General features: G+C 66.2%; 1 protein-coding gene across 1 annotated transcript in view; it reads right to left on the bottom strand.

Annotated features, from left to right (window-relative positions):
- Positions 1-17,683: 17,683 nt before the first annotated feature.
- The window catches only part of SKI (SKI proto-oncogene), a 57,867-nt gene continuing 48,050 nt past the window's right edge, over positions 17,684-27,500 (bottom strand). Inside the window, exons 2-7 of the mRNA XM_060013156.1 lie at positions 20,630-20,749; positions 20,433-20,548; positions 19,687-19,949; positions 19,285-19,586; positions 18,476-18,706; positions 17,684-17,905 (exon numbers count right to left, since the gene is read on the bottom strand). Coding sequence (XP_059869139.1) covers positions 17,717-17,905; positions 18,476-18,706; positions 19,285-19,586; positions 19,687-19,949; positions 20,433-20,548; positions 20,630-20,749 — 1,221 coding nt within the window. The 3' untranslated portion in view covers positions 17,684-17,716. The remainder of the gene's footprint in view (positions 17,906-18,475; positions 18,707-19,284; positions 19,587-19,686; positions 19,950-20,432; positions 20,549-20,629; positions 20,750-27,500) is intronic.

Below are 27,500 nucleotides of genomic sequence, written 5' to 3'. Positions count from 1 at the left end.
GAGGGTCCTCACCAAGCCCCTCCCAAGGCTCAGTCCCTTGCAAGGACTGTGCGTGCCAGCAGGGCGCCTCCCTGTCCCCTCGGCCAAGGCGAAAGTCCCTGGGTCCGTCTGGGGTCCTGGTCAGAGGGCAGGCAGGCCTCCGGGTGTGGCCCCCCCGACCCCTCGTGCAGCTGGGAGTGTTAGCGAGCCCTGCTGGTGGCCTCAGCCGGAAAGGCCCCCGTGCACGGGCAGCGCTGGGGTTCCAGGCAGTGCCCCCGCCTGGCTCTCTGAGCTGGCACTGGCCGTCCTAACAACAGCTACACACTCCTGCCAACTGGCCAACAGGACCAGCCCCGAGGTCACCCCCAACAGGACCCCGGAACCCTCGCGTGCGCCCAAGGAGGAGGTGGCGAGCCTAGGCAGACAGTGTGCCCCTCTGCACCAGCTGGGAGAAGCCAGCAGGGGACCGAATGGACTGCCAGGCTGTGAGGGGCAAAGCCAGGTGGACGGTCGAGTCTCTGAGATGTGGGTCAAGCCAGGCCAGGCTCGGCCGGGCGCCGGGCCCACGGTGGGACCACGTGGCGGTTGGGCTGGGCCTTGGGTGGTTTCCGAGGCCGGCAAGGGGGCCCCTGGCCAGGCCCTCTCCCATCTGCTGGGAGAAGGGCCTCAGGAACAAGGTCAGATGAGGGCTGGGGCCCGGCTCTGCGGCCGCTGCCCACTGAGCTCTCGCCGGCTCCCCCGCCGGCGCCCTTGGCCGCGGCTGGTGTGGCTGCGTGTTCCCGGGAACACCTAGAAACCGGGCTGCTTGGAAACACTGCGGCGTTGCCATGCGCCGTTTTCCTCCAGGCCGGCCAGGGAGGCCCGGTGCCCGGCTGCGGAATGTGGGCCCCCTCCCAGCGGCCCAAGCCGGCCCCCAGGACCCCCAGAACCGTGGCTTCTTCTGAAGGAACTGACTCAAGGTCAAGCAAATTCCTGCCAGCCCCAGAGGCCCTTTCTCGTCCCGCCCCAGGAACGCGGGGCGTCCGCGGCCCCCAGGCTGGCCCGAGCCGGAGGGTAGAGCGCAGCCAGGGAGGTGGCCTGTTTTCCACCCCGGGTGCTGGAATGTTCCCTGACGGTGGGAGCCGACTCCCGCGCCCCCCTCAGCTGCGGCCGCATTCCTGGTGGGAGCCCCGGCCAGCCCTGCGAGCTTTTTCCACGCTCTGGTGCCAGCACTGGCGGGCTAGGGCGGGAGAGGACGGTTTCCATGGCAACCTCACTTTCTGTTATTTCTTATTTTCTTTTTTATGGTTTCTCCAACTTTGAAGCTCTCCAGACAGTTTACAGACTGCAAGGAAGAAAAGCGTTTCCTTCTCTCCCATGTCCCCCAGCGGGCAGCAATCCCACCCCCAGAGCCGCCCCTTCCCACAAGACAAGCCAGACAGCCGTGTCTTCAGAGGCTAATTATTTTTAAAAGCATCCTAGAGGAAGTGAATTATTTTTCTTCTAAAAAGATAGGAAAGTATTTTCAGAAGAACCCCTGCCCTCAGCCACGCTGCCCCATCGGGGGGGTGGGGAGGCCCTGAGCCCGGCCCACCTTGCAGAGCTGGCATGTGTCCTTGGGTCCGGCCCCAGCTCTGCCCCAGGACACGGGGTGGGAGGTGACTTCCCTCACCCCAAATGCACTTATTCACCTGCGTTGCACACCCAGTTCCCCAGGAGAAGGGCCTGGAGCCCCGGGCAGGGCACTGAGGCGGGGTCCCTGGGTGGGGGTTGGGGGGTGCGGGGGATCTGAGGGCGGCGGCAGCCTGGTCCAAGTGCCCGCCTCTCGCAGGGGGTGTGTCGTCGTGATCCGTGACGTGGCCACCCCTCCGTTCCCGGGCCACACGCTGCCCGCTGCCTTCGAACACCTTCGGGTCTCGGCGCAGGGCTCGGGCCAGCAGCCCCACGCCCCTGGAGCGGCCCTGCAGCGCCGAGCTAGGGCGCTGCCCGGGGGACCCACCACTGACTTTAATAGAACGCGCAACACCGACTTCCGAGGGGGGGCTCCTCCCCCGACCCCCGGACACACGTGGCGGCTCATCTGGGCGTCCCAAGGCGGGGCGGCCGGTGGTGGCTGGTGCCCTTCTCGGCTGGCACGTCTGCACCACCCGCGCTCTCCCCGGGGTGAGCCCAGGCCTGGCGGTCCCAGTCCCCTGGCCACAGAGCCCTGCAGCAAAGCCGGCCCAGCAGACCCCTCGGGCCAGCACTGCCCGGAGGCCGGCCGGCCAGCGCCTGCCTCCCCGCCGTCCCTGCCCTGGAGGGTGGCTCCGGGGCCCCGCTGGCAGCCTGAGGGTCAGGACGGCTCCCAAACGAGAATCAAGAGGCCGTAGGCAGGTGATCGGTTTTCCAGAAACCAGAGGCCGTGTCTGCAGGGACCGCTTGTCAGATTTCACAGCTGCCTCTGAAATGCACCCCCAACCAATCAGCCAGGTCTGGGGCTCGGGGGATAGAGCAGGGGACACGCCGGGAGGCCTGGGGGCAGCTGGACGGGCAGCCACGTGGAGGAGCCGGCGGAGGGGCCCGCACCTGCCAACCTCCTACTCGGGGTGCGACCACACTCCAGACCCCGGATCCAAAGCCTCCGCCCAGGGCCCCCAGATCTCCCCGCATCCACACAGGGCTGGGCTCACCCCCTGCCTCGAAGCCCACGACCTCCTCCTCTCCCTGGCCACCTGCTGCCCTCGCAGAGTGGGAGGAAGGAGGAGGGGACGCCCAGAGCCCTCAGCCCCTCCCTCACCGGCACAGTCACCCCTGGACCCGAGTGGACGGGCCCCTGAGCCCCCAGCCATGAGGATGAAGCTGCTGCTTCCCATCCGAAACGCCCTGCTGACCCCCCGCCCCTCATCCCGCACCCATTTCCCTGCTACGCTCGCCATCTGCACCCCCCCGTCCCCGTGAGCACCCCACCCCCATTTCAGCGCTCAGAGCAGGGCCACCTGCCCCAAGGGGCTCCAGGCACCAGACGTGGCCCTGGCAAGGCCCCCCATCCCCTTGACTCAGCCCTGGGGCCTGGGGCTTGGGCCGCCCCCCCACCTCCCGGGGAGCTCGCTGTCTCCTGGTCTCCCCTGGCTTCAGCAGCGGTGGTGCGGCAGCCCCCTCGGGCGTCCAGGGCACCGTAGACCTGACGTGCCCCACACCCGCTCCTCCTGCTGGGCTGACAGCTACACAGTCTTCTGTCGTTAAGGCCCAAATCCTCCACGTCCGCCTTTGTTCTCTCTTGCTCTGTGGTCCACGCCCCCACCTCAACCCCAGCAATCCTGCAGGTCTTCAAGGTGCATCCCCAGCTGACCCCATCTCACTCCACCCAGCACTCGCCCTGCCCCGACGTCTCTCCTCCACCAGGTGACCCCACGGCTCGCTGCTCCTTCAGCTAAGCTGGGCATGCTTCTGCCTCAGGGCCTTTGCACTCGCTCTTTACCTCCTCACGAGGCCTTCCCCACCCCAGCTCCAGCAACACGGCCTCCAGCTCCCTGCTTCCTCTTCCGTCTTCTGCACGTGCCACGGGCTAGGACGCCGTGCGTTTCACAAACGAATCTCCCAGAGGGTGGGCATTTCTTCATTTCTGTACACCAGCACACCTCGGCACCCGGAGCAGCATGTGGCCTACACAAGGCACCCAGCGGGTATTTGTAAGGAATGGGTGAATGCGGAGAACCCAGTTGGTGCAGCCGCTACTCCAAGCCGGGCAGCGTGCAGGCACTGGAGACAAACAGGCAGAGGAAGTGTGCAGAGCGGGGCTTTGGTGGGGGGACAGCTGGAAGGACAGACGGACGGATGGTGGGTGGGTAGGTGGACAGACTGATGGAAGTATGAATAAACAGAGGGATGGATAGATGGATGGTGGGTGGGTGGATGGGGATGGATGTAATGAGGGATGGAGGAAGCAGAGGTCCATGTGTCTTTAGGACGTAGGTCGATGTGGAATAATTATGTTCTAACGTGAAAGGCAGGAGGAGGCTAACGACCAAAACCAATCCAGAGCACGAGAGCCCTGCACCCTTCCTGCTTTTCTCTCAGTAGGTTTCCCACCCAATTTCCCTCAACACACCTGCCCCAATACACGGTCGACAGCTGGCAGATGGGGCAGCGGGGTGGAGCTGATCCCCTGCAGGACGGGGGAGCTGAGCCCCGGCCCCAGGCGACCCTCCACCTCTGCTCGGTCCGGCTCCCAGGGCAGGGGGAGCGGCTGGGCCGTGAGCCCCGCCAAGGGCCAGCTTCAGCATGAGGAACAGAGAGGAATGACAGCCAGTGAGGGAAAGGGGGTTCCAGGACCTCCACGATGAGGGAGCTGATGGAGTTCTGAGCCCGAGACGTGGGGTGGCAGCTGGGGAGCCTGGAGCAAGCGGCATCTGTCAGCCTCCTTCTGGTTCGACGAGCTCCAGGAGCCACAGACGCTGCCAGCCTGGTCTAGCAGGGCCTCCGCCTCTGAATGTCTGTCAGGAGAGGACAGGCTGCAGGTGTCCCAGCAGTGAGTTCCCAGAAGGGGCCCGTCCTCGGGAACCCCTGACTCCTGCATCATGCCTGGGCTCCTGGGGGCTCTACCCCACCCAAAGTGGTGGAGGCAGACGGAGGGGGTGCAGGACAGCGCCCCCTCCGGAGGGTGTGGCAGGTGAGCTGCCGGGGGCGGTGTCCACACAGGGCTGCGTGAATCTCGGGGGCAGAGCCCTGGCCAGGACCCCATGCCCTTGAAAATCCCCTAAGACAGCTTCCTCCAGGCCCCGTCATCCACCGGCTCCACCCCAAGACTCGGCAAGTCGCTCTGCAGCTCCTTCTTTGCTTCAAGATAAAACCACACTTCTGTCAAAAGAAAAACAATGAAAATGATGTTTCAATTTAAAAAACAAAAATGCTGGAAACAGAAGCAGTTGCTGTGTTTCCCACACGCCCGGGTCAGGAGGCATCTTCTGGGGTTGAATTCCAAAGCAGAATCACGGTTTTCAGTCCCCAAACCCAGGGCAGCAAGTTCAAGGTCGCCGCCCCACAAGGACGATGCGGGCCTCCCGGGACGTGGGGCGGGGGCTGCCCACCGTGGGTGCCCCCGCAGACTTGGAGCGAAGCTGGCTGTTCAGTCGGCAGCCTCTGCAAACACAGGGCCCACGAAACCTCCTACTTTCCGAAGGCCCGAGGGCAGGGGCTGCTTGGAACCCAGGAGGCGGGGTGGGGGCAGGACAGTCCCAGGTGAAAGGCGCTGTCCCCTGCCCCTCCCCTCGTGCCCACCCGCTGCCAGGAGTCCTGGGTGGGGGGCGGGCACCGCTCCTGGCCGCGCGCCTGAGCCACGGCCCCAGGGACCCACCAGGACTTCAGCTGAAGGTCAGGGGGTGCTGGGGGGGGGGTTCAGACACCAGAGGCACCGCCCCCAGCCCGTTAGGACCCCCAGTCCTCACACTGTGTCCCACAGACAAATCTGTAGAAAATCTGAATTCTCAACAAAAAAAAAAAAAAAAAAGAGGGAGGGTCAGCAGAAGCCAGAGGTGCCGGCCCGGCCATTACACCAGCTCTGGAGGAGGAGCTGGGGGGGAAGAGGGGGTCCTGGGAGGGGCAGCATCCAGCCTGGACCACGAAAGGCCAGAGCGGCAAGGCGGCCGCAGGCAGGGCCCTACCGGCAGACGGTGCCCCCCAGGCAGGCGGGGGCTCCGGCGGGCCTGCCTCTCGGGGGCGGCTATGCGTCTGCCTCTGGCCTGGAGAGCCCCCCGCCTGGGGCCTTCTCCTCAGAGGCAGGCAGGCCTCTTGGGAGTCTCCCAGGAGAGCAGCACCAGTGGGCCAGGTGGGGCCTCCAAGTCACCCTCCTCCACACCGGGGTGGGGCGGGCAGATGGACAGAGGCTGATGGGGGGCTGCCTTGAGGCTGCCTTACACCCCAGGAGGCTACACGGGCTCCAGCAGGCTCTGGGAGGGGGCTCCTTTCTCCCCCGGGCCTCGGCGCCCCCGGTGGACCCTCCTCCTGCCTCTGACTTCTGGGGCTGGGGACTGACTCCAGATGGTCCACTCACGGAAGGGCCATTTACCGAGTGACAGCCACGCGCCTGAGTCCTGGCAACTTCGTTCCCCGACTGGAGACTGAGCCAGAGACAAGGGACGCACACAGAGATGGGAAGAGCCGGGAGAGCTGGGGGCGCCTGCCCTCTGCCCAGCCCACTTCCCAGCAGGGCCTCGGCAGGCACAGCCCCTCAGAGCACTCCAGGCCTCTCCCCCCAGCCTCCCCTCCCGCTGGCCGGCGGGTCGCCCAGGATGCCCCCGGCGGAGGCCTCCCTTCTCCGCAGCCCGGGCAGGCCGCCTGGTCTCGGTGTCAGTCGGGTGGCGAGGTCAGCTGTGCAGAGCACCCCCCCGCCACCCCCAGGGAGGGCTTCCTGGAGGGCGCAGGGGGGCCAGCCTGCCAGCCAGGCTCCGGGGCAGCCTGGCCCGCTCGGTGAGCTCACCGCTAGCCCGAGGTGCCCTGGGAGCCCTCGGTCCTGGCGGAGTCGGCGAAGGTCTCCAGGCCTGTTTCAGCACTACCAGGGCACATAGACAGCTGCCCGCGGCGCCCCCCTTCCTGCCCCCTCCCTTCAGGGCAGGGACAGCCACTGAGGGCCAGCCCGGGGCCTCTCTGATGGAAAAGCCGGGCTGGGGTGGGCACAGGGGACCTTGGGAGGCAGGTGGGGAGCGGCTGCCGCGGGCCCCCCCTCCTCAGGCCCGGGACCGCCTCTGGCCCTCAGCAAGCCTGGGGGCGTCCCGGGAGCAAGCGAGCCAGGCGGTGACCCACACTGGCCACAGCTGCCCCAGCCCGGGCTCCTCTTGGCGCGAGTCCCTGGGTCTTGAGGCGCGGGCGGGCGCCCCACTGCCACGGCCGGGGACGTTCTCCGAGGGAGACTATAAATAGGACTGTCATGGGGACACCAGATGTGCGGGCTCAGCTGGCAGGCCAGCCCTCCCGCCCCACACGGTCCCTGAGCGGGACTGCTCCCCCGAACACGGACACCCGTCCTCCTGGTAACCCTCCCGTCCACAGGGGCTCAGAGCACTGTCAGCCGCCCCCGACCCTGCCCCCTGGACACCCGGCAACAGGAACCAGAACAGCTCCCTCCCACAGATGCGGCTCCAGAGCCCAGTGGGTGGGACCACCTGGGGAGGGGCGCGGGAGGAGTGCTGTCCACCCCCCCGCACCCCCGCGCCCTCAACACTCCTTGGCCCTCCACGCAGCACAGATGCCAGCCTGGCCGCGTCAGCCACCGGGGGCCTCTGCACCAGATCGAGGCCGGGCTGGCCCTCCAGGGGTTCTCATCCTGTGGGCTAATCCTTGGTGAGCCCCTCTCGAGGACCCCACTAGAAAAGAGGGCAAAGGTGGAGCAGAGATGAAGGGGAGCCTTCAGGCAGATGCCTGGGTCAGGGCTGGGGGTGCACCTGGAGCACCACAAAGGCCCCGATCTGGAAAGAACCTGCTGGCCAACGGGTGCACTGGAGAGCTGGCCAGTGGACAGTCCAGACCTGCTGTGAGCTGGTGGGGGTGGGGAGGTGAGGTCCCAGAGGCAAGGCAGGGCCTGGGGAGGGGGCCCCAAGTACCAGCCAGTGCCAGGGAGAGGAAGGGTGTGTAGACGAGGGGGTTATCATCCTGATGACAGTGAGGGCTGGGGACAGAGGAGGCGAGGCCTAGAGAAGACAGGGACAGAGAGAGAGGCGGGGAGAGCACTTCTACAGGGGAGCAGGTCATGCGAAGCCGTCTCTGGTCACATCCTTCAAGGCCCATCCCACCTCCCACCCTGGGGGCTGGGGTGCCCTGGGGCTTCCCCACCCCCACCCCCCCCAGCAGTGACTAGACTCAACTCTGCGCCTGCATGGAGGGCAGTGGGGAGGGACGGGGCCCAAGGCCTCCAGGGAGCCCGCGCAGGGTTCTCACAGGGATGCTTTTCCACACCGGTGGGAACGCGCTGCCCAAAGTTCGAGGGGTCTTAAAGGATCCGTTTTGCTTCGGATCTGGCATAAAAGGCAGGCGGCCCCCCAAAGATAAGGACACCCAAGCAGGCTGAGCGGAAACCTCCTGGGGAGGGCGGGCTCGTGTGCCGACCCCGGAGCAAGCCCCTCCCCGAGCTCGGCCCGAAGGTGCAGTTCCCGCCTCCGCCGCCGGGGGTCGCGCCGACACCCCGGCCCCCCTAGGCCGCGCGGCGCTCGGATGCGTGGACACGTCAGCGCCCGCCCGCCCCCGCAGGGGAGACGCTCGGAGCGCGTGGGGAGCCCCTATCTTACCCCGGAGCGAGGGCGCGGGGGCTCCAGCCCAACGTGCCCCCAAGGCCCCTCCCCCCACAGGGTACACCTCTGTCTCCCCCCCATCCCGCCTCTCCCCAGCGCGCAGGGCGGGAGGGGGGGCACTTCCTGCCGCCCGCTCCCTCCTTCCCGAGCGCGCGCCACCCCCGGGCCCCGGGCCCGAGTGCCCGGGCTGCGGCGTGTGGGTTGCCCCGGCCCCCTCCGCCCCCACCCCCACCCCGGGCCTGAACCTGATCCCGCCCCTCGCGGTGGGTGGAGGGGTCGACCTCGCGGCGGCGGGGGAACGCGCGGCCCCACCCCCGCGCCCGGCGCAGGCGTGGAGAGGAGGGGCCTGGGGGGGGGGCGGGCCGCCCCGTCGTAACCCCATCTCCGACCCCGCCCCACGGCCGGAAGCGCCGCCGTGCCCACCCCCGTCGGAATCGGAGGCGGACTGAGCCCCGCGCCCCCCGCCGGGAAGGGGGAGGGGAAGTGAAACCGAGCGGCGGGGCCCGGGGGCCGCGTCGGGGTTTCTGTAGACGCGTAATCGGAAACTGAGGCCACGGGGCGGGGGCGCGGCAGCTGCGCGGCCATTCCCGACCCCGGCCGCCTGCGTTCCCGCCGCCCCGGCTCTGCTGGGGAAGCCCCCTCGACTGCGGAGATGGGGCGCAGCAGCCTCCCCTCTCCAGCCTCGCTGGATCTCAGGAGGCAGCTCCGGGGAAGGAAGTGGGGGGGATCTGCCCTGTCCCGACTGGAGCAGGGCCTTCCTGGGCAGGGCGTAACCCACCGCCCCTGTCCCCGCAGCCCGCCCCCCAGGCTCCTAGCACCGCCCACGAGGGGCGCACACCCTCCGGGTGACTCACTCCGGCGGAGACACCTACTCGCTGCCTGATTCACTGGGTGCCGGGCCCCACACGGACACCCCGTGCTGGGGGTGCATCTCGGGTTCGCGCTCTGCACCCCCATCGGCACGTTTGCTGGGCGTCCGAGACCCGCGTGACTTGGGAGAGGCCTCCTGGGGTGGCGCGCAGCCTTGGCCCAGCAGGGCGTGGCCCCCGACCCGCACCCCTAGACTCCGGACCGGGAACCCGGAGCCGCGTGCAAAGCAGGCGGCAAAGGGGCTTAGGTTCACCCCAAAAGGGCCTACCACAGGCCTCCGCACCCAGCCCGCGCGCCAACGCCCCCCCCCACCCCAGCCCGGCTTCCGGCCAAGCCGGAAGGAGCAGGAATTTGGAATGTTGGGAACCAGCATTATAATTCTCCAGGGGCTTCTCCGCCCCCGCCCTTCCCCCCAGGGTGGGCGGGGCAAGGGGAGGAGCCTAGTCTGCCTCCGACAAGGCGGGGTGGTACCTCCAGGGCCGGGGGCCACCCTGGCGTCTGGCCGAGACGCGGTCTCGCGGGTGCCGCGTAAACCGGGGCTGGGGGAAGGCCCGGGCACCCGGCCCAGCGCCAACCTCAGGCACGGGGGCGCAGGAAGGCGGGGGCGAGGCCCGTGTCCTGGCAGGGGTGCCTGCAGGGAGGCCGCACTGGGCGGAGGAGCCCCGACCAGCTGGGCCTCCGAACACCGGGCGTGTTGGAGCAGCCGCTGCCTTCCCGCCGGGGAAGCAGTTGTGGGGAACGGCAGACGCCCCAGTGACGCGGCCAGTGACACCTGCCTGGCTGCGCCGGCTGCAGCCCTCTGGACGCAACACCACCCTTCCCCGGCCCGGCCTTGGCAGGGAACCTCCTCCACAAACCACCAGAGCCTTTTCTGGGACTGTTTTTTCTTAGAAACAGGAAGTTGGGGTGTGGGCCACACGTCCCCCAGGTCAAGGCCCCGCCGAGGGCAGAGCAGGGTGGGGGTTTGGACTCATGGGAACTCGCCATCCTGCCCGGCTCTTGCAGCCCTCTGGCGCCCGATGGAACCCCAGGTGTACGCAGAACAGGCGAGGGGAGGGAAACAGGATGACCCGGCCTGGCTGCCTGGGCTCTGCTGCCCACTCGGCGCCAGCCGCAGCACTGGGTCACTTGGGCCTCTCGGTGGCGCCTCCACGAGTCCGGCCCCGGGCGTGTAGAGCAGGCGCACCGGTGCTCTCCTCCCGGCCCCAGCCCCGCAGCCGCTCGCCCGAGCAGAACCTGCCCCCCAAGGCCAGGAGACCCCTGCCCCGGACGAGGTGCCGCAGCCGTCCTGGGCCTGAGGACCTGGGTCTCTGACCCCAGCCCTGGTGGCTCAGCCCCTTCCTCTTCTCCAGCGGAGCTCCTGGGCCCTGTGTCCTGCTCACTGGGCAGGGTGGGGGGTCTTCTCCACCGCTGACCCGTGTCTGACGCTTTCTCGTGCTCACAGGTGAGCATCTGTCCGGTGGTCCCACTGCCAGCCGCTCTGGCTGGGAGCCCCGCGGAGGGCACCGTGAGCACAGCCCTGGATGCCTGACGCAGCGCGCCCAGCCTGGCCGTGCGCTAGGCCCGGCCAGGGACACCAGGTGGCCCCGCCCCACCCGCCCGGCCAGAACAGGGAGGTTTGGTTTTGGAGGGTTTCAGGATGCAGGGCTTCCTTCCAGGCAGGCCCCCACCCGCACCCTCGCCGTGGGCCTGGGGACCCCAGGGCCGCAGAGGATGGAGCCCAGGAAGGCCTGTGGGGTGGGCCCTGATGCAAGTCGGTGCGCACTTGCCGCCCAGCGGCACCTGCTTCTCCTGACTCGGTGGAGGGACCAGAGGGTTCTGAGCGTGGGGGAGGGGTGGGGGGAGGAAACATGAGGGGCTGAGGAGGGGGAGGGTGGGCACCCCGACACTAAGCGCGCGCTGCCAGGGCTTTCCCTACACGCCAGGTTGTAGACCGCAGAGCCGCGCCCACGGCCTGCCTGGGTGCAGGGGGTACCCGATGCCACCTGCCTCTCTGGGGCTGCAGGGGGCACCGGTGACGGGGCGCTGCCAGGTACCTGCCTCCCCTCTCTGCTTGGGTTTTGCAGGACTCAGGTGGCCTTGGACATGAGTGCTGTGATGGGGGCCTTGCAGAGAAGGCAACCTCAGGCTCCCTCCCACACAAGGTGCCCTATCCCTGGAGGTTTCCGGAACAGGCCTCCACGGCAGCAGGAGTGACCTGGGAGAGAGCTTGGGCCGAGCTTCCTGCCTGCAGGGGCTGCCAGGCCGGGCACAGAGCAGGAAGGCCCGACCCCAGCCCGGCCGGACACCTGCCTGGCACAGGACGCTCCACGACAAGCCAGGTCGGGCTGACTCCACCTGCCTGCCCACCCCCCTGCTGTGCGGCCACCTGCTCCCGGGCTAGGAGCCCCAGCGGCCCTGGCCTCTGGCACAGGCCTGGGCACAGATGGCCCTGCAGGCGCACGTCCTCAATCCTTGGGGGCAGGGGCCGGCAGGCATCCAGGTCCCCAAAGTTCTGTCCCCGTATCCTTCCCAGGGTCGCCCGTCAGTGGGTGGGCAGACAGGAGGGTGCAGGGCTGCTGCCCCCCAGAGCACAGTGGGTTTCTGTGGGGAGGGGTTCAGGGTCACTTCCGAGGCCCTGGTTTCACATTCTGCTGACAGCCCCACCCTTTCCTGAGGGCACACAGACTTTCCTGGGGGATGAGCCAGCGTCCCTGTTCCCTAGGGGATTCCACCTCCCTGCGGGGAGAGGGGGGACTACCCAGGTCACCCAGAGTGCGGCCAGGGCTCCTGGCCAGCCCCGGTGGGCCACCAGCTGCCCAGCGGCCTGGTGAGCACAGTGTGGGAAGGAGGCCTCAGGGGTCTCGTGAACCGCCCTAATCTTAGACCCGCTCGTGGAGCCCTCCCACAGTTCTCTTCCTGGCCAGCAAGAAGGGGTGACCCTGCGACAGGACAGGCAGAGACGAGGGGGCAGGGGCAGGTTGGGGTCTGGGGCCAGGTGGGCCAGGGAGGCGGCTGCTGGCCACAGCTGCGCTCTGCTGGAGGTGTGGGTGGGGTGGAAGCTGGGTGGGGGCCACACCGAGGGCCAGGGGCTCGGGGAAGGGAGGATGGGCTGTGCCAGCTGTTGCTGTAAAGGGCAGGCGGCTTCCTCTTTCCACGAGGGCGCGCCTGGCATCCGCCTCCCCAGCGCTCGGCCTGCGGTTGGCCCCTTTGACCACAGGACGCTGGGTAGGGGCTGGGGGGGCCAGACTGTGGCTCTGGGACCGGCAGACTAGAGGGGTGAGGACCCCAAGACACAGGCAGGCACAGCTGAGAGCCCAGGGGGCCGGGGTGGGGCCCGCAGCTGCCAGTGACGGAGCAGAAGTGAAAGCCGGGGGGTGGGAGCCACGGGGCAGGGACAGAAGCTGGGGAGCCGAGGAGGTTCTCAGGAGCACCCCGCCCTGGGCTCACGTCACCCCAGGCCTCGGGGGGACTTGGGAACTGGCCCCAACGTGGGCGGGGGGCCCGCCGAGAGCTGCCGGTGCAGGGACACTTTCTCCAGCCCAGGGCCCTGGGCAAAGGCCAGGCTGGGGGATGGCCCCGTGGGTCCCTACAGAGGCCCTTGCTGGTGTGACAGTCCCGAGCCTGGGGACTCAGAGGTGGGGGGGTGGGGCATGGGGCTGCCAGGAATTCCCGAGGAGGGGTCCCTCCCTCCCCGAGGGTCTGATCTCCTCTCTCTGAGCCCTCGGGGTGCCCTGACCCCTTCAGCATGGGCTCGGGAAGGGGGTTCTGAGCTCAGACGGCTCCCATCCTGTCTTCTCTGGGCCGGGGGTGCCCAGAGCCCTTTAATGCCATCAGGTCCCACCCAGAGGTGAACCCAGAGGGAAGCCCAGGGCAGCGCAGGAAGACGGCTGAGCCCGGAGCCCCCGGGAGCTGCCACCGGCCCAGCTCCAGGCCCCCGACGGGCTGAGCACCACGCTGGCCGTGAGGACACCCCCAGACTGCACACCCACTGCACTCCCCCAGCCCCAGAGGGCCCCCAGTCTCCCTCGGGAACACCTCCCCCCACCCATTTCCCTGGCCGTCAGGACCATGGGTGTTACGTGGACCGCCCGAGCGGGGAGCCAGGGTAGAGCCAGGGGCCGAGGGGCTGGGCGCTGGCGGTCAGAGATGCTCTGGGGGAGGGTGAGGAGAGGGCGTCGCCAGGCGGAGCCCAGAATGAGGCCTCACGTCAGCTCTGGGGACAAGTGCAGACTGGGAAGCACATGGCGCCCACTCAGTGGTGACAATGCCCCGCAGGGGCGGCAGATCTGGACACCGGACATCACCCCCAGTCACACCACCCAACCCTGCTGGGCTCAGTGGAGGTCGTGAGGACGACGTCCGTGTCCAGCATTGGGAGTGGCAGGGCCTCAGCTGCCCTCAACTGGCGTCCATGCCTGCAGGACCCCCGACGGGCCGCAGTGGACGGCTGACCACTCAGGAGACCCCAGAAGATAGTGCTGCGTGGCACCCTGGACGTCCAGGCAGAGGCAGCGGTCAGGTGGACGAGGGACCGCACGGCCCAGTAACGTGGACACAGTGTCTGGCCACCGGCCTTTCTCCCTCTCTCCTCCCCGCTCTGGGTGCGTGGGCCAGGAGCGCTCCCTGGGGGCCGTGCCTGCCTCATCTCTTGCAGGGCAGTGCCCCAGGGTCCAGCCCTGCCCGGGGAAGGGGGCCCTCAGATTCTGACTGATGGCCCTACAGCTCAGTGGAAGGCCACTCCTGAGAGGGACAGGAGTCAAGCCCAGGTGACACCTGCAGCGAGGGGGGCAGAGGGCATCGGGCCCAGGGCCCCAGGCAGCGCTCTCGGGTCCAATGCGCGGGCGGGAGGGGCGGGGCTACAGCTTAGGGCCCCGCCCACCTCCCTTCCCCTGACCTGTCCCCGCCCCTAGGTGGCACCCCATGACCCCGGACCTCGGGGCTGCTTTCTCCTGGGCCCAGCTGTCCCCGCCCCAGCCTGGCCTGCGCGGAGTGGGCTTCTGCTTCCACACTGCAGCCCTTCGTGTCCCCCCTCCCTGGGGGCTCCAGGGGAGCACTTCTGGGCCCAAGTCTGGGGGGCTTCCCAAGGCTGGGGGGAGGAGTAGGGACCCGGGAGCCCTCCCAGGCTGCGGTGCGTTTTCTCCAGGTGACCTGGGAGGCCCCACGGCCTGGGCTGGGAGGCCGGACCTGGGTGGCCAAAGGAAGCCTTAGTGAGGTGGCACTCTGGGGCCCAGAACCGGGGGCGCGGCGGTCCTGGGGAAGCCCCTAGGTAGTCGGACAGGCGGGTGGTGGCCCTCTGCTCATCCTTCAGGGCAGCACATTGGGGTCTGCGGTTCTGATACCACCTGGCCCCCTCCCCGTTAAAGACATGGGGCAACTCTGCAGGGAGCTGGCCGTCTACCCCGGGGTGGGGGGGGCAGGCCTCCAGGCCCCATGGGGGACAGGCCAGGAAGGGCCCCCAGCCGACGCCCACAGTACAAGGAGGAGCCGCAGCTTGGCGTGACCTGGAGGGAGAGGGATGGAGGGCGCCCCAGCTGGGACCTGCCCGCTTGTGCCCCGTGTCCACTTGGGTTCAGTGGAGACTGAAAGGCCCCAGGGTCTGATCGACCGGAAGACAGGCGCCCCCTTCCTGGGCTCAGGCCTAGATGGTGGCTGGAGAGGAGGGGTTCTGGGGTGGCCAGGCGAGCGAGTCCTTTATCTTACGATGTCGTCCGTTTGGGGAGGGGCGCCAAAGGACTAACGGGTACACAGAGAAATAGAGAAATATGCCAAGCTGTTTTTTTCTTTTTAAATCAGGCATTTATAAACAAGAAAGCATACATTAATTACATAAAAATAGTTTTCGAATAGTGAGTAAGTCATCATATTGTCATTAGCAGCAGCAAAGGAGAGAAGGGGACGGTGATGCAGACGCTCCTGGCGGGTACGAGGGTGGAGCTGTGGTTTTTTTCCTTAATTGAAAAAAAAAGTGTCATTTGTGACTCCCGACTTAAAGCAAGAACAAGATGGCCTCCCCGAGCCTGGTGGGCGCGGCGGGCGGTGTCGCCCAGAAAACCGGCTCGAGCCGGTGGGCATGTTCTGCCTCAGGTAGAAATAACCCAGAAAACAAGACAGCTACCAGGTAAGAAGAGAGATCCGGCAAAGGACCTACCACGTATACGTATGATACACGAGTATCAGAGGAAAAAGTATTTACATGGTCGCTTTGTACATCTGCGAGTTCTGTACGAAAAGCAAGATATCATGTGAGTGAGTTAGCTGCTCCACAGATATGAATGTTATTGCTGTTGTTTTTTCCCTTCGTTAAAAGTCTTCTTTCAGCATAGAAATAATGAGTGATTAAACTGAATACACGATCATTTCGATAATGGGTATTACACACGGGGAGAGTCAACAGCCTACGGGAGAGTGCCTCTTCAGCAAAGAAACTCCAACTGCAGCCGCACGGCAGGAGCCCGGGGACCCTGCCCCCGAGGACAAGCGTGGACAGCCCCATGGCCGGCCTCGCCCAGGGGCCGCCAACGGCGCTGGCAGGCCAAGGGACCTCGGGGCGGGCCTGAGTCCACCACCCCACCTCCAGCTCTTCCCGACATCTGGGGACCAAGCCGGACAGTGGCGGCGTAGACCCGATGGCCGAGACGTGCGGGTGACCGGAGGGGACAGAGCGCGGGCAAGGAGGCGCAGCGGCCCCCACTCGCAACTTGGAAAAATGTATCTCCCTCTGGAGCCTAAAAACTCAGAAAGTAAACGGAGCAAAGCAGGTGGCCTCGGGCGGGTCCCGGGGGCCCTGCGGTCTCACTACGGATTTTCAGACTTGGCAACAGAGCACAGCCGCACAGAAGCACACTGACACACGCGTCACGCTTTGCTCCAACTACATCATTTACTTTCCCTTGAAGAAATGACCGCAAAAACACAACTCTGGAAAAACAAAGCTAAACACAGCATTCTGAGTGTTGCGTGACACAACCGACCCTCTACACGACACGGTAATAATGCCCATCGGTGGATATACGTATGGCAGAGGTTTTAAATTCCATGCATACAGATTTAATAACTGCAAAGAAAAACAGAAGCAAAAAAATTAAAAAACAAAAAAGAAACAAAAAACAAACAACAACAACCAAACAAACGCTGCATATACACGATGTCCCTTTTGCATTGCACTTTAGAAGGGAGGCCGGCAGCACCCGGCCCCCACCCAGTAAACCAAGGGCGAAACCCCACCGACGATGCCGTCACCCGGTCTCCGCTCCACTCGGCGGTTGCGGCACCACCCCCGGCCACGCTCGCAGCTGCCGGGGTGCTGGAACGGACTCGGGCAGAGGGTTCTGGTAAGATCTCTCCATGTAAATAAATACCATGATTTTAGGACGGGCAGCCACCTCGTCTACTGGGAAATCATTTTTCAAGCTTGGGCATAAGAAACCTTATACAATTCGCATACAGTTGAGAGTAAACGAGATTATTTGGAATAAATGCAAGTAACTCATTGTGATAGTGGCAGATTCAATAGCTACTGAAGACATATTTTGGGGGTAAAAAGACAAGTCAGGGTTTGCTGTACAAGATGCTGGAAGGCACAGAACTACCCCCCGAAGTTCAGTTTTTGCATTTTCGTTTTCGTGTGATTCCCTTGTTCAACCAAGCACCAGAGGGGTTTCTAAACACTTGAGCACTTAGGATGTGAATGCTCTATAAATCGGTTTGCAGTATTTGAAAGTAAAAACCTCAGTTAACTGGGGAATAAAAAGAGAAGGGAAGATTTTTGACAAAGTGCAGTTCTAAATATACGTTTAAATGAACGAACAAACAAGAAGTGAAATAATGCTGTGTTTTGTTCCAATGCTGCAGCCTCAGTCCCCAAACAGAAGGAGCAACGTTTGCCGAATTGAGAGGGTTGCCTGGTCGAGGGCGCGTGTGCCCAGCCAGCGCGGACCCATCTCCCGTCGCCTCCAAGCACACCTGCGGACACACCTGTGGCAGGCGGGCCGGAGCGGCGGGCGGGTAAGGCGGCAGTGTTCCAGCTCATCGTGCCTGCGCGGTGCTCTCCGTGCCCTTCCCGGTGGCAGCACAGGAGACGGGGTTCCTTGTGGCTGAAAAAATAGACTCTGGAGAAAAACCCTTTGTGTTGTCACGCGGCCGCGGGCGCGGGATGAGCTGTGATGGCTTCGAGGGGCAGGGCGGCTGCCACCCTGGCTCCCTTGCGGGTCCTCAGGTGGCGTCACGTGTGGGTGGGGCTTTTAAAAGTTAGTCATTAAAAAACATGTTGATTTCTTTGAATATCAAGTCTCCTTATGGGTTTTAAATAGCTTATCACAAAAGTGTAAATGTTAGAACGATCCGGCAAGCGGAGCGCCAGCTGCAGCTACCGAGCTGGCCTCGACGCCGGCTGCAGGTGGGGACCGGCGTGCTTGCTTGACCTTGGCCAGTAGAAAATTTTGCAGTGGATTCCAAAAGTATGTGGTTCCAAACACTTGCTTGGTTCTAGGCACAGTAAGACGTTGTGCTATATGGACCGGGGCTGGGGGGGCCGGGGTGGGGGGTGGGGAGCGGCCCCGCCGGCACGGAGCCCCCAGCCCCGCCGCCCACCTGCCCGCCCGCCCGCCCACCCTGCGGCGTCCGCCCCGCGCAGCAGACAGTGGGTCCGGCTAGGGCTCCAGCTCGGCCGTGCTCTCGCCGCCCGTGGCCTCAGAGCGGGGCCGTGGCCACAGCTGCTCCTGCAGCCCCTTCACCACCTTCTCCAGGTGCTCCCGGGCCTCCCGCTCCCGCAGGAGGTCAGCCCGCAGCTGCTCGCGATCGGCCTCCGCGTGCTGCAGCTTCACCTGCAGGTCCTCGATCTGGAAGGGGACGCCCCGCGTTAGCCGGGCCCGCTCCCCACCTGGCCGCCGCCCCGGCCCCGGCCTGACCCTCCGGCCCATCACAGGCTCGCCCCGCCCGCCGCCCACTGGACCCGGGCTGGTGAGCCTGGCAGGGCCTGGGGGAGCTTCCCGGGCAGCACCAACCCTGCCCGCGGAGACCCCGAGTTGGGGAACTACCCGAGCCCCGAGTGCGGAGGCCTCGGGGCACCTCTCAGCCTCCTGGGCCCCGGCCCGGGCCCCGGAGATGGCCGTGAGACGGGACCCCGTCTCCCGACCCCAGGCCAGGCAGGGTGGCCAACTGGGACAGGCTGAGACTTTTAACAGTGCGTGAGGGTGAGGGTGCGGGTATGGGTGCGGCCCTCCCCCCAGGACAGGAGGTGAGGAGAGCCTGGGGCCAGGACACCCCCGTGGAAGGAGGACCCCAAAGCCCAGCAGGGCCAGGTCGGCCTGCAGGCTCCCCACGCCCGGGGCGGCCCCGCGAGGAGGGGAGGGACCCTGAGATGCTGATGGACGGTGCACGTGTCCTCCCCGGCCGGACAGCCCACATACCTGGGCCGAGTACTTGGCCCGCAGGCGGCCGGCCTCACAGCCCTTGTCGCACACGCGCGCCTGCCGCGCCTGCTCCAGTTCCCGCTTCAGGCGGAGCCGCGCCTCGTTGGCCTCCTTCATCTTCTTCTCATTCTCAGCCCGGAGCCGCTCGATCTCCTTCCGAAGGCTGCGCTTGGCCTCCGTGGCCTCCCGCAGCTTCTCCTTCTTGGCCACGCGCAGGAACTCCAGCTCCTGGGGCGAGGGCGCCGGCTCAGGGGCGCCCTCACGCCAGGCCTCTCCGGCCCCGGCCCTCCGGTGCCCACCGTGCACAGCCCGGGGGGAGTCCCTGCGGCCGGGGGAGGGGGCTCCCCCAGGCACGGTGCCATCTGGGGGCCCCGGGGACCCTACGCAGCCAGAAGGAGAGGCGGCGGCCCTTTTCGGGGTCTCAGCCCCGGCCCCCAACACGCTCATGAAGATGCATGTGGGGAGCCACACCTCCAACCAGAACCAGGGAACTGGTGCGGGTTTCTGAGAGAGTGGTGGAAATGGGGCTCTCGGGGCTGGCAGGGCTGTGCTGTGCTGGGGCCACGTGTCAGACGCCGGCTGAGGTGTGAATGCAGCTGAGCCCTGGGGTGACAGCCCCGCCCCCCACAAGGTGGCGCACAAGGCGACCAGGGGGCCGATGGCACAACCGCAGGGCCTCCAGCCCCCGCCGGGAAAGGAAGCAGTCCCGGGTGGGGCGGCCCGGAACCGGCGCGCAAGGGGCCGGCGGGGCAGCGCCCGCTCCTTCCCCGCACACTCGTGCCCCCGCCGGCCCCCGCCCGCCCCACCTGGTGGAGGCTGCGCTTGGCCTGCAGCGCGGCGCTCAGCTTCTCCTCCTGCTTCACGCGCATCTTCACCACCTCGTGCAGGAACTTCTCTTTGGCTTCCTTGGTGTCCAGGCCGCCCTCCAGGGCCTGCCGCAGATGCTCCAGCTCGGCCTCCAGCCCGCTGCTCGGGGCGTCGGCGGGGGCCGCGGCATCGGGGGCGCCGGGCGCCGCAGGCAGGGCGAGCAGGCCCGGGGAGCTCAGGTCCTTGGCGGAGCCGGATGAGGTAAAGGACGGGGAGGACAGCGAGGACAGCGAGGAGGTGACTGCAAGGCAGGCGGCGGGGGCGCGGGTCAGCAGGGGCCGCCCCCGGAAGAACGGGCGGGCGCCCCCGCCGCCCCGGGGCAGGTTTGCGGCCGCACTCACACTCCTCTCTTCCCTCCACCTCCACCTCGGCCTCCGAGTCCTTCTCCTCCTCGGGGGCAGGCCCGGGTGCCGGCGTCTCTGGGGCTCCAGGGGTGTCCACTGTCAGCTTCCGCTTCCGAGGCTGGACGCAGCTGGTGACGGGCTCGGGGGCCCGGGAGACGACCGTGGCGCAGGGCGGGCTGCTCGCCACCTTGTGCTGGGCTGGCGGTGCTAGGGCCACGTTGGGGGCCACGCCCGTCTCAAAACTCTTGTAGGAGTAAAAGCTGCAGGGGTGTGGCGGGCATCGGGGCCTCGGCATCTGCCCCTCGCAGCCCCTCACCCCGCCCCTGTGCCCCTGCACGTCTCCGCACCTCCGCTGCACACCACCCCCCATCGCGGCCCCGGCTCCCATGGACCGTGCAAGGGAGCAGACACTACAGCCCGGGGCCCTGGGGGAGCTGCAACACCGCGACCAGCCACCATACGTGGGACAGGCCACAGCCAACGTAGAGCGCGCGGCCAACTCCAGACGCCACAGAAAATCCTAGCGTTCCCCCCCCACCCCCCATGCCATCAAAGAACCAGCACTTCTGCAGCTGCCTCAACCGGGGGGCTGGGGATCTGACACACAGCCTCCAGACCATGTGCCCGTCGAGCTCAGTGATGATTAAAGCGGGAACCTGCTTCCCCGACTGCTTCGGGGCCCCACAGCAGGGTCAGGCTGAGCTGGGACGCAGACACGCCCATCAGAGCTGGCGGGTACTCACCTGTCTCGAATCAGGGCTGGGAGGTGTGGGGAGAGCTCTTTGTCACTCGCAGAAACCGCAGGGGACCAGGGTCGGAAGGCAGAGAGGCGCTGGCGAGGGTGGATGCAGCCCAGGCTCTGTCGGGAGAGAGGCGCCGTCAGAGGCTGGGCCCCAGGCCGCCCCGCGCGCCCGCCCCGCACGCCCGGGCCACACGGCACCTTGCTGGAGGAGCCGGCCAGAGTCCGCAGCCAGCCAGACTGCTTGTCCTTCTCGGAGGGTGTGGGGTGCTGGGAGGGGGCGTCGTCTGCTTTTCTTACGGAGGCCGGGGGCTCGGAGACCTGTGAGCAACACAGAAGTTCCCGTTGGCAGGTTGCGAGGGGTCCCCCAGGGCCCAGTCTCAGACGCAGCTGAGTATGAGTCGTGTCCAGGGACGCGTACACCCTGCCCGACTCATCACCCAGGGCAGGCCCGGCCCCACAGCAGTGCTGCACACACGCCCACCGGGCACTGGTGCAAGACAGCAGGAGGGACCCCTGCCCCTACCCTCAGGCCACCGCCGGTCTGGAAGAGGCAGCCCGGCAGGCAGGCTCGCTGGCCGAGTATAGGGCCCTGTCGGCACCACGCAGAGCTTTCCTGGGGCGCCACGCAGCACCCCCAGAGTTCTGGACTTCACCACATGGGGCCTGGGGCAGCTGCACGCTAGGCTGGCAGGGCAGCCCTGGGCCGTGCCCCCTCCCCGCCTGAAAGAACATTCCCAAAATGAACTGTGTTCAGTTTGGCAAGGAAGCCCCCTCGACTTTCCCAAGTCTTGCTGTCAGGGAAGGAAGCTTGGGACAGCGACCCCGGGCCCAGCAGCCGAGCGTTGTGTCTGCTGGATGCTGTGGCCCAAGTGGCCTCCTGGGCTGGTGTCAAACTTCCCCCCAGTCTGCTGGCACCAGAGTCCTGAGGACACAGGGTCCCTCCCCAAGAAAACAGAACAGTCTTTGGAGGACGGACGGTGCCTCCCCCACCCCGCCCCGGCCGGAGCCTGGGCGTATCCGGGAGGCCACTGAGGGCGAGGGGCTGGGGGACAGTGCCCATCACCCCCAGGCCAGACCTCAAGAGGGGTGGGGTGGATGGGGGAGGGGCTCCTTCTGCCCCAGGGGGCACTTGGAGAAAATACTGAACCCCAGAACTGACCCGAGGGGTCAGCAGAGCCATCACCACAGAACTCAAGAGACAGGGGGCCAGGCTGGGCCAGGCCCCCCAGGGTGAAGGAGCCGGCACACGTGGGTGTGTGCGCAGGGAGCCAGGCTCCCTAACTCTGCTCCAGGCAACGTGTAGCCCTCGGGCCCCAGACCTGTGGGTCGGTCCCCGCACAGGGCAGCTGTCCCAACAAACAGCCTGCCCACCCAGCCCCAGGAGACGGTTCGGGGGTCCCACAGACAGCAGGGACCGTCTGCTCAGACCTGAAAACACTCAGGAAAGAGAGACCCACTTGGTGCTGCTTTTCAGGGGAAAGGAGTCGTGGTGATGCCTAGACCGGGCGACACCCACAAGGGTGGGGTTTCCTGTCTGAGCCCAGTTCTCAAGGGAGAGAAGCCACAGCGGCCCCGCCGGCTCCTCCGATTCCGAGAAACCTCAGGGAGCCTCGTGGCGGGTGTCAGATGAGCCGCGCGGCAGAGCCGGCTTCCCACTTCGGAGAAGGGCCGGAGCCTCCTGCCCCCGCCTCACCCCGAGCCCTGGTCCACCCAGGACGCGGGGAGGCAACTCGGGAAGCCGAGCAGCCCCTGAGACTCCGGACCCCGGTGCGCCCTCCAGGAAGCGCAGCCGACCGGTTACGAAAACGAGGAAGCAGCGGAAGAGGGGCTTGTGGAGCGAGGCTGGGCGGGCACCGGGCTGCCAGGGCCCCGAGGGAGTGCGGCCTCCTCAAAGCCCTGGGAAGGACGGGCCAGCGACAGCAGGCAGTCGGGGACAGAGCTGTGCGCGGCCATGGCCGCAAGTCCCCCCGTGCGAGGAGGTGAGCCTGTGGCCTCCGGCTCCTGACCCCGCTGGGCGCCTCGAAGCCCAGGACGCTCCCCGGCAGTGGGGCTGGGCGCCCATGGCCACTTCCCCACAAACGAGGACCCGGGTGGGAGCACGTGCCCCGTGCACATGCCCCAGCGCGGGGGGTGGGGGTGCTGCCTGACTGAGAAGCCTGTAGGGACAGCGCCAAGACGTGGGTCCCAGGAGACACCCCACCACCACAGGGTGCCGCCACGCAGGACTGCTCAGCGGCCATGCGCGTCCGTCACCACGGAGGACAGGACACGCGTCTGCCCATAGGGCGCTCCCCACTGTGGGGTCTGTGTGTCACCCAGGGACCTGTGTACGTCTGCAAGGATTTGGGGGTACGACTTGGGAGTGCTGTCACTCCTGTGACTTTCATGTCCGGCCAGGCCAGGAGCGTCAGCCAAGTCAGAGGCACCAAACCGTGGGGCCCGCTGGGTATGTGTGGAGTGGAGTGTGGACGGCTGCTGGGACTGTGGCCACCGCCAGAGACCAGTGCAACAGCAGCAGGCAGACCGGGCCGGGGGGGCTTCCAGCGTCCCCCACCTCGTGCTCCCAAGGGCCATACTTAGTGCCTGAGCCCCAAAGGCCCTGCAGGCCAGCCCAGCCAGGCAAACCTGGGGGGCTCCTCCCTGCAGGCAGCAGGCCCTGGACCCACTGGCGGAGCAGCCTACACCCTGTGCTAAGGCCCAGAGGTGGGGAAGGGGCGGAAGGAGGGCTTTGGGCCATCGAAGACGAAGCTCACCCTGGGTTTCTGAGTCCCCACCCCCAGTGCTGCACTGAGAGCCCCAGGGCCTGGCAGCACGAGGGCCTGGACGCTGGGCCCTGGCCTGCACATCTGGGGACCTCAGGAGCCCCCGGATGCTGGCAGTCCCCACCCCATGGGCCTGCCCTGCCGTGCCGCGCTCTGTTTCTTATGTCCTACACCTTGGACATCTTAAAACAGAAAGCGACAACGTACGTGGGGGAGGAAAGAAAGGAGAAAGAACGTTCCAGATGCAGCTCGTGGCACCGGGCTGAGGCCTGAGCGCACGGCGTGACGTCCGCACACACAGAGCGCTGGGGCATACCACCCCCCATGTTCCCAGCTCTGGGGCGACCCTAGCAGTACAGAAGGGCGGATCCCACTAACCGCAATGCAGAGCCGGGGACCAGCAGGGCACAGAGCCGCCCAGCGCTAACCTGCACGGGACACAGCAAGAGAAGCCCAGCAGCAAGGGCAGGACCAGCCCCAAAGGGCCCGGGGCTCAGAGAGGAAGGCTCAGACTCAGGCCTCGAACACAGACACGCAGGCAGGGCTGAGGGAGATGCCGCCTGAACACGGCGCGGCGGGGCTGCCCGGGCTGGGCCCAGCACGGAGCACGTGGGAATGCATGCCACCCAGGCGGCTGCCCGGCTGCAGCAAGCGGCCACTCGGTCACCTCCCGGCTCAGGCCCACGACTGCAGCCGTGAGCCCTTGTGGGACGTGCAGGTGACAGGGCTCCACCCGCCCAGACAGGCGCCGCGCTGCCCTGAGATCCGCCACCTGCATGGAGGCAGGCGTCCAGGGCGCCCCGGGCCGTCAGGATGAGGGGCCTCCCTGCACCCCCAGGGGGCACACACACCTGCTCAGGGTCGTGCACATGCGAAGCTCAGCTGTGCAGGCCGCGCACTGGCAGCCAGAGGAGAGCGGTAACCACCCCCCTCCCCGGGCTGGATCGGTCTGTTTTCTCGCAGCACAGAGGCGTCCCCTCTGGCCTCGGGGCCTAAGGCCAGGATGCCCGCTGCCCTGGGCGCTCTGCAGGGCTGAGGGCGGCTGGTCCCCACATGCCCTCTGGTCCAACAGCACTAGACAATGTGTCTGGGGGGCCAGGTGGGCGCGTCCACCCAGTGAGACCTGCGCCGCTGGCCAAGGAGCACGGCCTGGACAGAAGACCTGCCCCACGGAGGAAACGACACTTGGCTCCCCCAACTCTTTGCTGGGGGCGGGAGTTCTGCCACCTCGGGGACCAGGCCCAGATGAGGGTCCGGCCAGGCACTGTGCTCGGCCAGGAGGCGACACGCACTGTTCAGCCGCCAGACCCTGGTCGTCAACTTGTTAGAAGGACATCAGCCTCGGTGTCACCCCCTGCCCCCCGGACCCCAGGCTGACCCAGCCCAGCCAGCAGATACAGGAAGAGCGCCAGCCTCTCCCCGGAGGCAGCGAGCAGCCCCCACAGATCAACACGAGGGGCCACGTCCCCACCTCTCGGCTGTGAGCGCACACCTTCCAGGGGAAGCTCGCACAGAGCTGGGGGTGTCCTCCAGAGGCACGTGCCCTGCTGTGCAACACACCTGCCTGCACCCCCTATATCATCCCCTCCCCACCCACCCCCCCTCCACCTCTTCACCAGGCGGCGGCGAGTGTGCTGGGAGAGCAGCCAGCCTCAGAGCCGACCTGCAGGCAGCAGCTCCCCTTTGCCAGCTCACAGTCCGACAGATTCTGCACCAAAGGCCCAGGCAGGCTGTGCTAGGGGCCGCGAGAGCGCCTCACCCACCGTCCAAGGCGGCTCTCACTTCAGGGATTTCAGGGAAGGGCTTTGGGACGCGCCAGGAGGACCGGGTGGGCGTGGGGAGAGTGACTGCTGCCGGTCCCGTGCAGAAGGCAGAAGCGGAGGGGCGAGACCACTGGCCGCCAACCTGCAACACCAACTGCTCCAGGAAGCTGTGACGATGGTCCAGAGCCCACGGCACCTCCCCCCAGGCCAGTGCGGCGGGGGGGGGGGGGGGGGGGGGGGGAAGCAGCAGGATCACCCAAAAGCCCAGGAGACCGAGATCGGAGAGAGCCACCGCGGCGAGGCCCCGCCCACGGGCCACCGGTCAGGATGAAGGCGGCCGAGCACAGCCCGGCCTGGGCGTCAGGGGCTGCTGGACCTGCGCTGCCACCGTTATGAGCTCATTTTCCACACGGCTGGAAAGCGGGTCCTTGAAAGGACACAAGCCAAACCTCCCCTCTGCTCCTCACGTCCTCACCGGGCTCTCGGGGTGAGGGCGGCCAGGGGAGGGCCCTCCCGGCTCCCTAAGGCCGAGACTGTTTCTGTGCAGCTCCCCTACGATAAACTGCTTCCTCAAACCATCTCAGAGAAAACTTGAAGGTGAAGCGTCTGGAGGAACCATGAGGGCTCCGACGGTGTGAGCCCCACCCCCAGTGAGCCGCTTAGATGACACCAAAGCACAAGGAACCAAAGATGAAACAGCGGAGGGGGAATTCAGCAGCCTCAGACATTTGTGCTTCAAAGGACGCCATCGAGAAGGCGAGAAGACAGCACGCACAACGGAAAAAAACCTCTGCAATCACCTCTGATAAGGGACCTGGATCCAGAACACATGAGAACGGAAACTCGAGACAAAAACAAGCCATCTCAAGGGCGAAGGCCCTGGACAGGCATTGCTCCCAAGGCGGCACACACACGGCCAGCAAGCGCAAGCACGCGAAGACATGCTCAGTGTCACTGACCATCAGGGAAACGCACCTCACACCCGTCAGGACGGCGACGATCACAACCAGAAAGCAAGTGTCGTGAGGATTCAGGGAAATCGGGAGCCTGCGCGCCGCTGGCAGGGATGTGACCCGGGGCAGCTGCCAGGAAAGCTGGTGTACAACCACCCCGTGACCCCCAGTAAACACCCGAGAGGACTAGAAAGAGGGACTCACACCTGGTACCAGAATCTAGACCAAGTGCACGGGAATACCTGTCACCTCGTACGCCTGCAGGTGAACCTACAACCACCTCAAAAAAACCGTAGAATTTAAAAAAACACCGTGAGGTGCCCCTTCACACTCACTAGGACGGCTGTAATTGTTGAAAGGATGGACGCTACAAAGCGTCGGTGAGAGGGGGCTTCCCTGGTGGCGCAGTGGTCGAGAGTCCGCCTGCCGATGCAGGGGACGCGGGTTCGTGCCCCGGTCCGGGAAGATCCCACATGCCGCGGAGTGGCTGGGCCCGTGAGCCGTGGCCGCTAAGCCTGCGCGTCCGGAGCCTGTGCTCCGCAACGGGAGAGGCCACAGCAGTGAGAGGCCCACGTACCGCAAAAAAAAAAAAAAAAAAAGCGGCGGTGAGGATGTGGAGAAACCGGAACACTGTGTGCTGCTGGTGGAGGAACAGAGCTGCCGTCGCCGTGGAACAGTCTACAGAACCGCCGTACAGTCCAGCAACTCCACTCCTGGGCCTGTACTCAAGATTACTGAAAACACACCCGCAAAAACATCAGACACGAGTATTCAAAGCAGCATTATTCGTAACAGCCAAATGTCCGTCAGTGGGTGAATGAAAAAACAAAACGTGGTCCCGTCCATCCACACACCGAGTATCGCTCGGCCTTGACGAGGAGTGAGGCACAGACACGCGACACGGTGGAGCCGTGAGGACACAGCGCCCGGTGAGAGGAGCAGACGTGAGAGGCCACATGGTCCCATTCCCGTGAAACGTCCAGAACGGGAGATTCCGCAGACAGGAAGTGCATTGGTGGGTGCTGGGTGATGGGGGGCCCACGGGGCACGGGTTTCTTTCAGGGTGATGGAAGCGTCCTAAAGTAGACGACGGCGATGGGCGGCATACACTAAAACTCCCTGGCTCGTACTCCTAGAAAGGGCGCATTTTCTGGCACGCGAATCACATCTCAACAAAGCTATTACTAAAAATATCTATTAGAAAAATAAGAGGAACTGTTGGTTGAAAAACCCAACCACTGAGGATCGAGGGTTCCTGACTAAGGAGCCCGGGGAGCCGCTCAAGGTCCATGGCACCGAGACGGCGTCAGGGGTCAGGCAAGGTCCCGGCGGGGCTGGCATCCACTGGGCACCTGGCCGGGCAGCCAGGGCATGTCCAGGGTGACAACGTGGCCCTGGCCAGGGTCCCATGGTGGGTGGGTGTGGGGCTGCACACAAGTGCAGAGGCTCGACACGGAGGGCGGCCCCGAGGTCCTGAGGCCCACCCCGGCCCCCGCCTCCCAAACCCTGTGGCCTGGCGTCCTGGCAGTGGGCACCCCGGAAGCCCCACCCCGGCTGGCTCTCTCAAGCCTGGTGCCACTTCACAGGTAGG

This window comes from Delphinus delphis, chromosome 1 (genome assembly GCF_949987515.2).
Source record: "Delphinus delphis chromosome 1, mDelDel1.2, whole genome shotgun sequence".
NCBI lineage: Eukaryota > Metazoa > Chordata > Mammalia > Artiodactyla > Delphinidae > Delphinus > Delphinus delphis.
This window is presented reverse-complemented; position numbering and strand designations above follow the sequence as displayed.